Genomic DNA, 12,334 nt, shown 5'->3' with positions numbered 1-12,334 from the left:
TCAGCTCTCCCCCTCAACTACGATCGGGGCAAGAGGGAGCCCAAACCCTCCTGCCCAGGCGAACCCCCCTACCCCCACTAAGATATGGGCAGGCGGGATCTCAGGTCCTCCTGCCCTCGATGCACCCCCCTCCCACAAACGCCCCCCTGCACCCCCAATCGGTCCCCCGCCAACCCCTTGATTTTCCCCCCTCCCCCTCCCCATATCTTAAAATTGTTGGCCGGACAGACGGGTGCCAAGCCCGTCCGGCAGACCAGCCATCCCGGGAATGGCTGGCCTTAGGGCCTGATTGGCCCAGGCAGCACAAACCCCACCCATAGGTGGGGCCTGAGGCGCCTGGGCCAACCGGAATCGGCCCAGTAGCCTTAGGCCCCTCCTGTGGGCGGGGCCTTACGCACATGGGGCCCATGTGCGTACCTGGCAGGGAGGAAGGGGGCTTGGTGCAGAGCCTGGCACTTAAATGGCTGCTGCAAGTTCTCGCGGGACTCACAAGTGCGGGAAGACCACTCTTGCTCCAGATCACCACTGGACCACCGAGGATTTTAAAGATAGGTAGGGAGGTAAAAGTTGTAACAGTCAGCCAGGACAGGAGACGGGAGGGATCCCTCCTATCCTGGCCCATTGCTGGACTCTCAGGTTTTTCGGCAGGAGGGAGTGGGTTGGGTAGGCGCTGACCCAAATATAAGCTGAGATCCCCATTTCTGGGCCCAACAATTGGCTTATATTCAAGTATAAATGGTAATTGCTTATTAAGAAGCCAATTATTAGCACTGTCTTGTTGTTCAATTAAGCTTCACACACAATTCAAAGCACCATTTATAGAATTTGCATGTATGAAAGTTCATAAAAAAGCAGCTCTGATACATGCAAGTGCACTACTCACTATTTTAAAAGGTAGCATGTAAGAGCATTAGCATGTCTCTGCACGTGGTGTGGGATATTGGCATGTCTTCCACTTATGCAGGTAACTTATAGAATACTATAAGTTACAAACATTACATATTGCACTAGGAATGCCTATTTATACCTGCCATTGCTTATTTTTAGGTGCCCTTAGTGGCCCAGTAAGGGGGAGGGCAGGGGGATGGTCTGCCCTGGGCTCCATCTAGGTGGGGTGCCAGCATCCGTCCTCTCCACCCCCTGCCATGTACGTGCCTTCACTTCCCTCCACCATACCTCTAGCTCTTCGCTGGTGTGAGCAGCAAGTCCCACCTGCTGCTCGTGCCAGTGTTGGCTCTCCCTCTGACAACAGTTCGGGGTCCCACCCGAAGCGGGCAGCAAATTGGTGATGCTGCTCGCACCAGGAAAGTTAAAAAGGTATGGGGGATGGGAAGGGGTGTGTGCATGCGTGCAGGGGAGGAACACCACTGCCCAGGGCTCCTCTCAGCTTCGCTACGCCACTCGGTGTGGGTTTACATTAATATAACAGTAACTGTGCACACAGATGGTATTATAGAATGGGAGTACTGGGGCGTCTAACAGGAGGCGCCCAGTTATAGAATTGCCCCCATAGGCTTCGTACCAGTACGGTTCAGCAAAGCGTACTTGTTCCATTCGAAATGACTTGGTTTAGGAGGTTCTTTTTTTATTATTATTTCTTTTTGTGGACATTAAGGGGTCCTTTTATCAAGCTGCGGTAGGGGTTTAACGCACGTAATACCGCGCGTTAAACCGCCTGCCAAGTTTTTTAGCCAGCCACGGGGGTTAGCGCGTGATGAAATGTCCGGGCTAGCGCAGCTTGATAAAAGGACCCCTAAGATTCAACAATGTTTTAAAAATTTGCCATTACGTGAACTACTGCATATTTTGATTTCAACACCCTTTTTACTATATCGCTATTAGGTGCATTCTTGGTTCCATATTTCCTAACTCTGATTTTTGCTGGCGTTCCCCTGTTTATTTTGGAGTGTAGCCTTGGTCAGTATACATCTATAGGAGGCCTCGGAGTTTGGAAACTTGCTCCAATGTTTAAAGGTATGTTCTTTGTCATCTTCAACTGCATGACAGATCTCGTTACATAGTTAAGCTAATTCAGTAACTCCATTCACAGTCTGTGTAATACAACCTGCTGAAACGTGAGAGGTCAGGTCAACCTTACCACTTTATATAGAGCAGTCCAGTGTTCATCCATGGATTTTGATGGTAATTGGGAAGCTTGTAGCTGCCTGCACAGTCATTTATTATGTCATATACAGTTTTTGAATTGTAAAACACAATGGATCAGAATTCAGATACCGTTATCCGCATGGCAAGCGCTGTTGTTGTGGAACTGATAACTGGCTGTGGCTCTCTGGTGATTTTTAGCAACACTATTACTGATCCCTCTGGCAGTATCCAGATAGTTAAAGAAAAAAGAGGTACAAAAATGCCACGGCAAAAGTCAAAATGCCAGAAGAGAGGCAGCCAGAAGCCATCAAATAATATATATAAATATAAATATATTTTTATAAATATAAATATATATATATTTTTATAAATATAAATATATATATATTTTTAAAAGCAACCTTTTGTGACAAAATGTGCTTTTGCAACACCTATAAATAATAAAACAAACCAGCTAGGTGTTTTGGGACCTGGGTTGGCCACTGTTGGAAACAGGATACTAGGCTTGATGGAACTTCGGTCTACCCCAGTACGGCAATTCTTATAAAAAAAAGCAAAATAAATAGATAAATGAAATACAAATAAGAGGGAATTTAATTACGTATATATGTTTCCGATTTGCTTTATTCATAAATGTGTTATGTGTCCCTACTGCATAGACCAAATGTGGTCTTGATATAAGCAGTGTGCTGCCAACATTTTGGGGGCTCTTACTAGAACGTTTGTATGATAAGACATTGTAAATTCGACTATCACAGGTTGGTTCTCTTCTGATATTTGGTCTGTCTGGATAGTGCCAGGCTGGTGTGTGGCTCTGTTAGACCACTAATTGGGCAGCTATATGGATAAAGTTAGGCCATAAAATGGCTGCCCTAACTTTATCTGGTTATCTATTTGGTTTGAAAATCATCACTAGCCAGAGAGCACAGTCAGTGGTGGGGTGGAGGGGGAAGGTGGGAGCGCCAAGATCCCTCCTCCTCGCCACCCCACCTCTTCCTGTTTCTCCCTTCCCCCGCACCTCTAGTTGTTCACCGCCATGAGCAACAGCTTTAACGTGCTCCTCGCGACCACACTGTCTCGCCCATTGATGTCGCTTCTGGGTACTGCACATAAGAATTGACACCAGCTGGAGAGATGACGGGATTACGAGGAGCACGTTGAAGATCTTGTTGCTCGCTGCAGTGAACAATTAGAGGTACAAGGGAAGGGAAGAGAGGCGCACGAGCGCCCCGGAGCCCTCTCATCCTTACTACGTCACTGAGCACAGCTGCTTGCCACAGTCTGGATAGTGGCGTTGAGGTGGGAATTCATCAGTAGCTGCTAAGTGATTTTGTGTGTGCTAACCGCATTAGCATGCACTAACAATTAGCGCATGCTAAATGCAAACATGCCCATAGGAATATAATGGGCTTCTTAGGCTTTAGCGCCTAGTCCATGTCAGTCACACTTAGGTGCCAATCCCAGAATTGTGCTTAGTGGCAGCTAACTTAAAACTTAGGCACCTGTAATGTAGACCTCAGTTTTCAAAGGCCTACATTATAGGCAGTGGTGTGGTAAGGGGGAGGGGGCCAGGGGGTGGTCCGCCCCAGGAGCAGTCTAGCTCAGGTTGCCGTCACGCCCCTTACCCCTTCCCTTTCTAAGTTAGGCGCGAGCAGCCACCAACTTGCTGCCCGCGTCAGCTTCGGCGCGCTCTCTGCCATCGCTTCTGGGGCCTGCGTCGGCAAAGTGACATTGGAGAGTGCGCCAAAGTCGATGCGGGCAGTAAGTTGGTGTCTGCTCGCACCAAAGTTTAAAAGGTGCAGGGAAGGGGCGACACTTACCCTCGCTACGCCGCTAATTATAGGTGCTTAAGTCCATTAGAGAATCACACCTAGTGGCGCCTAATTCTTTTTCAACCTGTCTCCCAATTAAATTTTATTTTTTCAATTATGAGCTTGTTAAGGCTCATTATTTAAGCCAGTTTACGCTTTAGACGCCTCTTATAGAATTTCCCCTAATTCCCCTCTGAATACCAAGATTATTTTTACTGCGGTAGCTGGAATTTAAAAGCCACGAATTTAAGGCAGCTGAATCTTGGTCTGAACATATTTACATAGAAGGAGCAAAGCCGGTCATAGTCAGTGGGGTAGCGAAGGAGGTCAGTGACCGGGGTGGTGGGGCCAGCTTCACACCTTCCCCCCCCCATCCGCATACCTCTTGAAATGTCTGCTGGTGCGAGCAACATCTTCCACCTGCTATTCGCAGCAGCCTCGGCTCCCTTCTGATGTCACGTCCTGGTCCCATGACCAGGAAGTGATTTCAGAAGGGAGAGGAGGTCGCCGTGTGTAGCAAGATGCTGCTCACGCTGGTGAACACTGAAAGAGGCATGTTGGGGGCTGACAGGAGGAGAGGTGCTGGCACCCTCCATGAAGACACTACCCAGGATGGTCTACCCCCCTTACTATGCCACTGGTCATAGGGAACTTCTTTTTTTTTTAGCATTTACTTCATTTTATTAAAGAAGTGCATTAGGGGTCCTTTTACTATGGCATGCCAATGTATTTAAGCCCCAGATCTATAAACAGCGCCTAAAATATAGGCACCGAGGAACTAAGTCTTAAAGTGGACTAGGGTGTTGGCAAGTGCTTGACTCTTAGGCGTATCCTATTTATGCCAGGGTTTGTTTTTTGTTTTTTAGGGGCCTAAATATCAGAGTCTAAGTCCACCTTAAGCGCCTACATGTAAAACACGTCTACAATCTGCCCACAATCCACCCCTAACCACACCTATTTTCTGGTGGGATAGGCATCTATGAGAAAGTGGTAGGCGCCTACTGAGCTAGGTGCCTACCACCCGATTGATTTTAATTTAAGTCAATTATAAAGTGCTAATTGCTTGTTCTCAGTGCCAGTTAAGCTTTTTAAACAATTAAGGCCCCCTTTTTATCAAGCTGCATTAGGGTTTTTTATCACTGGCCGCCATGGAAAAAAACTGATGCTCATAGAATTCCTATGAGTGTCAGAACTTTTATCACAGAGCCCGCAATGAAAAAACTCTAACGTGACTTGATAAAAGGGGGCCTAAGTTAGATGCCTAACTTTAGGTGTCTTTTATAGAATCAGGCCCATATTCTATAAATAGTGCATTAAGTTAGGCCTCCTTGAAACCAAAAACCCTACTGGTGCCTAACTTAATTGACTAAAGCAATTTAAAAATTGTTTAAAAACCTAAATGTAGGTGCTTAGAGATGCCTACAAAACTGACATCAATACCACATTTATGGAGGCGCCTTAGAATGCCTAAAGTCAAAGTAGGCGTGGCTAACATCGGAAACATCCTTAGACATCTTAGGTGCCTCTGTAGACACAATTCACCTCTAATATAGGCACCAGAAATGTAGGTCTTGAATATCCTGGCCTACATTTCCAACACCTATGTTTGAGATAGCTGCGATTCTATAAATGGTGCCATCGCATGATTGACATGCAATTGGTGACTGTTTTTTAGGCAGCCACTGATACTGGCACCATTTGTAAAATCTGGCCCTCAGGGCCTTAGAGTGCACTAACGATTAGTGTACATTCTATGCCATGCAGCCCATTATATTTCTATGACAGTGCACAGTAGATGCCTGATTCTCAAAAATACGCGTCCCGATGGCAGGCGGTGGTAGACGTCCTACAACTGTCAGGCAGCCAGTGGGGATGTATATTTTTTTAAAAAACTTCCCCAGGCCAAGATGCCCACAATGTAGGCCTCTGGAGCACGTCTACAGAGACATGTAGCGAAGCTTCAGCATGCGCAAGGCAGGGCATGGGCATGGCTTCGCTCGGAAATGGCCTTTGGCAGGTTTAAGCATTGGTACACGTTTCTGTAAATGGAAGACAGATGCAGGCCTGCATGTAGGCCTGCAAAATTCTGATCTACATTTCAGGCATCTATCCAGGAGTGTAGGCATGATTCTGCAGAGGACTCTGGTGCGTGATTGACACACGATTGGCAGCCATTTCTTAGGCAGCCACCAATACTGGCCCTAAATCCGTTAGCACAGCTTAGTAAAAGGACCTTATAGACTCTTGCCAATTTTAAGGCGAAGTTAAAGACATTTTTATTCCTTGATGCTTTTGAAACTTAAACCGTCCTTCTAAGGATGACTTAGATTCAGGAAAGGTTTCTACCTTCAGTTCCCCTTCCCTTTGTTCTTTCCCTTGAATGTTCTCTTTCTTTCTATCAATTGTAGTTCCAACCCTTCTTCCCTTTTGTTACGGTTCGTCAATGTCTTTATAAATTGTCATTTCCCTTGGTTTGTCTTTGTTTATATTGTATTTTAATCGGCGCATTGTTTTGGCGTTTTTTGTACACCGCCTAGAAACTTGACTGTTAAGCCCATGAGTATTTGTTTATCACTGATAGCACCCGAGTGGTAATATTTTGGAGAAACATTGACATGTCTTTTTATAATTTCTGCTCCTGTCCTAAGGTGTCATAGGTGTTTTTATTTTAAGGAGAAAGTTAATGCCTTGTACAGTAAACCACTCTTGACCACCTCTTTTGTATCCTTTTCTTCAGGTGTGGGATTGGCTGCTGTTGTATTGTCATTTTGGTTAAATATCTACTACATTGTGATCATAGCATGGGCCATATATTACCTCTACAATTCATTTACTACGGTATGTTGGCTTGGTTTCTCTTATAGTTGCAATATATTTTTTAAAAGCCAGAATGACATTAATGTCCCATGGTTTATTACAGTAGAATATAACATGTGGTACTTTAGTCAAATATTACAGTCCTTGAGCATAAAGATTTTAGACCGATGAAGGCAAATGTAAGTAGGGTCTCAGGCCTGCTTGGCATATTAATCATGGATGGCCTACATATCTGACCAGCTTGTGGTCCTCAAGAACTAGAGAAAAGCAGTTTTGAGCTGTTTCCTGAGCGTTAGCACCTTTGACTGACTATTGCAAAAAAGAATTAATTCCACAAGGGGTCAGAATATTAAAAGAATCCAGATTGTTTATAGACGATGATGCTTTTATTGAAAAATAAATTATATTCTTAATAAATGTGCTTCGGTTTAGTGCTTTTGATCTCTTGAACATCAAGGGAAAAAGAATGAAATTGTAAAGCAAAAGATGAGTAATGAATTGAAAAAGATTGAACTCAATGTATCCTATGAGAATCAACGTAATGAACGTTAGCAAATATTGAAAGATTTCAGGGTGAACTGCAATCCAGATTAAGAGATTTGAAAGGAATGCAAAGAATGAATTGCATTGTCTGGATTAGGTTGTAGGTGTTCAAAGATAGCTCAAAAAGTTAGACATCCTTAGGGACCAAGACATCCAAATAGGTCATTTAAAAAAAAAAAAATTGGACGTCTAGTGGTTTCAAAAATGGATGTTTCCCCACCCCGATATTTGAACATTTTGCAGGATACATCCAAAGTCGTGCTTAGACGCTCTATTAAAAATGCCCCTCTATGTTGAGAAATGTTTTAACTTCTTTTTTTACCGAACTTTACAAACCACCCGCATATATTCCAGTTTTATTTTCTCATTCATATTGATTGCTATAACCAAATTTTGATACCTTTCTGACAGTATCATCATCATCATAGCATCACACTTTTTGGGCTGCATCTATATTTATTACCGTTCTTTCAGCGCTTTCAAGTAAACTTGGATAATGCAGATAATTTGACTACTGATCCATCCTTGGAGTTTCATCTGGCTCAAATAAATTGTGCTCATAAAGTATATCTCTCAGGAGAAAGAGGTGCAAATTAAGAAAAATCCACTCCCACAAAATATGATAGAATCTGAAAACAGACTTACACGTGAACAGCCAAATAGTTTGAAGTCAAAACCTTTAGTAATTTAAGTCAACCCAACAATGTCTTCAAAGGAGCTTATGTTTACGCTAATGCTTAATGATTAATCCAGGGCTGGGAAGTGACCCCCTAGTGTGTCATGAGGTAGTCTCAGAAATGTTTTCTTCTCTCAGACCTATTTCTATCTTTTTTTTATAGGTGCTTCCTTGGAAACACTGTGGAAACTACTGGAACACTGAGCGCTGTTTCTCAAATTACAGTATATTAAATACCACCAATTTGACAAGTGCTGTGGTAGAATTTTGGGAGTAAGCACAACAAATGTTTCTATTAAATAGTAGATGAATGTTACATGTTGTGGGCATTATAATGAAATCAACATTTCTTTGCTATTCCAGACATAACATGCATCAGATGACAGATGGGTTGGAAAAACCAGGACAAATCCGATGGCCATTGGCAATCACATTAGCAATTGCATGGGTTCTAGTATATTTTTGCATCTGGAAAGGGGTTGGCTGGACTGGAAAGGTAAGATCAAAATTCTGACAATGCAAATGTTGGTTTAATTCCAATGTTAGCAGCGGGGCAGAGATGTGCATTATCAAACAGAAAGATCAGTTTATGTTCATTTAAAAGACTTCTCAGTTTTTGGGGCACCTTTTTCAGTTCATTCAACATATTTGCTCTTCTATGCTACAACATTTTAAAGCAACACATCAATTGTGTAGACATTCATTAGCAGATGAATTTGCATGCATTATAGCTCCTTGATATTCAGCCCATGTCAGCAGCTTTAAAGCCTCTGACTGTCATGGGAAGAATTAAGCCCAGCAGTGGTGTAGAGAGGGGGAGGGCAGATTGCCTTGGGCGCTGCCTTGGCGGGAGCACAGCAACTCTCCTCTTCACCACTCCCCCTCCCCTCTCTAGGAGATGTTGTTTGCTTCTGGCAAAAATTTTGAAGAGGTACTAGGGGTCGCGCTGTGGGTGCACATGGTTCGGCGATGCCAAGTGCCACCTCCCTGGCTGCCTTCTTCCTTTGCTACACCACTGAAGCCTAGATATCTACTGTAGAGCAGAGGCAGGATTAGCACTTATCTGTTAATTTATCAAACATGTGCCCAAACTCGGTTAAAAATGCCATTCGAAGGAAGTTTTTAACTGAGTTTCAAGGCACCTATTGGCTCCTAAAAAAATCGGCAATGGAATCACGCCTCCAAACGCGTTTTAGGCCACCTAATGCCACTAGGGGTGTGGCTAATGCCTATGGAGATGCGTTCACGACAAAGATAGGTGCCAGAAAACCCAGGCCTACGTTTCCAGTGCCTGCCTTTCTCAGAGGTAAGAACATAAGAAACACCCTCACCGGATCAGACCTAGGTCCATCTAGTCCAGCGATCCGCACACGCGGAGGCCCAGTTAGGTGTAATTCTCTATGGCACCGTCACATGATTGACGCTTTTTAGGTGGCTGCCAACATCCGCGCTCTATAAAGAATCTGGGCCTTAGCCAGTTAGTGCCTGATTCTATAAATATCACCTAACTTGTAGGTGCTGGTTGGCATAGTTGTCAATCAACCACTAGGCACCATTTATTAAATCACAGCTAGCAGCACATAGGCATGCTTATGCATCGTTAGCTGTCCTTGTTTTTCTGACCTAATTTACCAGCGTCTAACACAGGTGCCTTCCAATGCCTACGTCAACCATGCCTATTCTCCACCCCTAACTATGCCTACTTTTCAGGTAGGCATCATTAGTTGCCTCCCCTTAGGCATCACAAGGTATTGTGCACAATCCTAAGGGGTCCTTTTACTAAGGCGTGCTAGCCGATTTAGCACACGCTAAAGATTAGCGCGCGATAAACGCTAACACATCCATTATATCCTTAATGGTATGGTCAATTACCACACCAATTAGGCCAATTAAACTAAAATTGCATGTGAATTTCAGTTAGGCATTGCTTGTTGGCTGTGATTACGACACCTAACCTAGACACGCCTAGGCTTTCCCCCCCTTAGTGCTGAATATTGGCTTAACCGAAAGAGTGGTTGTTTGTTGGAATGATCTTCCACTTCAGGTAGTTGAGGCCAGCAACATGCTCGATTTTAAGAAAAAACGGGATAAACATGTGGGTTCACTTCGAGGAAGTGCTTAGGGGGGAGGGTTCTTCGAGTGGGCAGACATGTTGGGTCGATGGTCCTTTTCTGCCGTCATATTTTATGTTTCTATGTTTCTAACTAGCTAAGTTGCCACAGCCAAAAAAATGAAACCAAATATTCAATGTCGGTCACCAGAAACAGCCCCACATTAAATATCTGGGCTCAGTGTTGACTGTGGGATTTAGACTGCCTACCTCCCACAGTCTGAATATCATCCCCATGGATTTGGCTGCACAATTTCAGAAGAGCCATGCTCCATGTGTGAAACATTCCTTATACACAGAAGATGTTTTTGGAAAATTACCTCCTGCTGTGCAAACAAGGATAATCAATTTGACCAACATATCTTGAAATTAATTTTAACCCTATTTTCTTTCTTTTCTTAGGTAGTATATTTCTCTGCTACTTACCCCTACATCATGTTAATTATTTTATTTTTCCGTGGAGTGACCTTGCCTGGAGCAAAAGAAGGTATTTTGTTCTACATAACGCCCAAGTTCAGTAAACTTTCAGATTCTGAGGTGAGACTTCAATAGACAAGAAATTGCTTTGCAATTCAGATGTACATTTTGAAACTAGAATGGTGTCCAAGATAGTTTATAGGCTTAATCTATATATCTACATTTATTTTTTGATCAATGCTTTTAGGTATGGTTAGATGCTGCCACACAGATTTTTTTCTCTTATGGTTTGGGTCTTGGCTCACTCATTGCTCTTGGAAGTTACAATCCATTCCACAACAATGTTTACAGGTAAGTAAACATATAGAAAAGATTATTTTAACTGTGCAAATATTTTTAAGGCTACTAGTATACATTGAGCACGTAGGCCATGATTGTATAAACAGCATCTAACTCATGGGTGCTCTTCAATGCCATTTATAGAATTATGCCTATTGGTACCTAAGTGGTCTTAGGCACTGGTAGATGTTGAATTCTTAGTCGAACTGCCATTTAGGTCAAGGTTTTCTTGGCCTAAAGGAGTGTACCTAAGGTTCGTAAGTCAAACCACACCCAAAATCAACTTTGAATCTGCCCCTAACCATGCCTACTTTCTGGTAGGCGCCTTGGTGTAGACGCCTACCAGAAAATTATTAGTTTTTAATTGTTTTTTTAATGGTACCATTCAATTATCAATGCTGATTTAGCCAATTAAAAAATTAAGTTAGGTACCTAGATCGGCTAAGTATGCAGATCGAGGCGTCTAACTTTAGGCATCACTGTGAGAGAGACCTAAGATTCTGGTTGGTCTAGGCGTCCAAGTCCCCTTCTATGGAAGGGTCCTTAAGTGCCTGGACCAATCAGGGCTTTAGGTCCCTCCGCAGTGCATCTCAGGATGCACCAGGAAAGTGAAGACCTGTCTACCAGCTGGCGGGAGTAAGCATCCCTCTGGCCAGATAACTCAATAAAGTACTTGGGGGGGGTGGTTGGGGTGCCAGTGTATTGGGGTGGGGGGGTTCCAGCAGGAGGGACTGGGCTTCACTCCTGCCGGGGGATGTGTCGGGGTGGGGGATTTTGATGGTGATAGGGGGGTTCTGGCAGGAGAGACTGGGCACCCCTCCTGCTGGGAAATGTCTCAGGGAGGGGGTGTTCAGGCAGGAGGCACTGGGCATCCCTCCTGCCAGAGGATGTCTTGGGGTGGTGGCCGCAGGAGGAATTGGGCACTTGTCCTGCCGCAGACATTTGGGATGGGGGTGGCTTTGAGGGTTCTGACAGGAGGGACTGGGCATCCCTCCTGCCAGTAGTCTTCATGGGGGAGAGACAGGTTCTCTGCCGCTAAAATGATCTCGGCAGGGAGATTCCCTTGCCGTGATCAGCTCAGTAGCAACCCAGTTCTCTAACCGGAGTCTGTAACATGGCCGCCAGTTAGAGAATTGTGGTGTTAGGCCGGCTTAGGCATCTGTCCATGAGGAGAGACTCAATTCTATATAGGACGCATGTGTGTGATTCTCAAAAGCCCCTAAGGGGCTAATTCTATAAACTGCGCCTAAATAAATGGTGCTGGCATCGTGTCAATCGCACTTAGCTAATGGCGCCTATGTAAAAACTTTGGTGCCTGAAATGTATGTGAGGGTTTTATAGGCCTGCATTTCAGCTGCCTAAGTTTTTGGAGAATCACGCTTAGTGGCGTTTAATTCATGACCACCCATACAAATGTCCACTTAGGCATTAGACGTCATAAGCGCCATGTGATAGGCATCTATTGGCCAATTACATTTTTGTAGCATTTATTGAGTCTATTAAGGAGTCAATTAA

At 44.2% G+C, this 12,334-nt stretch overlaps 1 protein-coding gene across 1 annotated transcript in view; it reads left to right on the top strand.

Annotated features, from left to right (window-relative positions):
- The window catches only part of SLC6A1 (solute carrier family 6 member 1), a 69,611-nt gene that overhangs the window by 36,398 nt on the left and 20,879 nt on the right, over nt 1-12,334 (top strand). The window contains exons 3-8 of the mRNA XM_033926635.1: nt 1,843-1,974; nt 6,655-6,755; nt 8,117-8,226; nt 8,317-8,449; nt 10,466-10,600; nt 10,728-10,831. Of these exons, the coding sequence (XP_033782526.1) occupies nt 1,843-1,974; nt 6,655-6,755; nt 8,117-8,226; nt 8,317-8,449; nt 10,466-10,600; nt 10,728-10,831 (715 nt within the window). The remainder of the gene's footprint in view (nt 1-1,842; nt 1,975-6,654; nt 6,756-8,116; nt 8,227-8,316; nt 8,450-10,465; nt 10,601-10,727; nt 10,832-12,334) is intronic.

This window comes from Geotrypetes seraphini, chromosome 17 (assembly GCF_902459505.1).
Source record: "Geotrypetes seraphini chromosome 17, aGeoSer1.1, whole genome shotgun sequence".
NCBI classification, from domain to species: domain Eukaryota; kingdom Metazoa; phylum Chordata; class Amphibia; order Gymnophiona; family Dermophiidae; genus Geotrypetes; species Geotrypetes seraphini.
The sequence above is the reverse complement of the archived record's forward strand: the minus strand, read 5'-3'. Positions and strand labels throughout refer to the sequence as shown.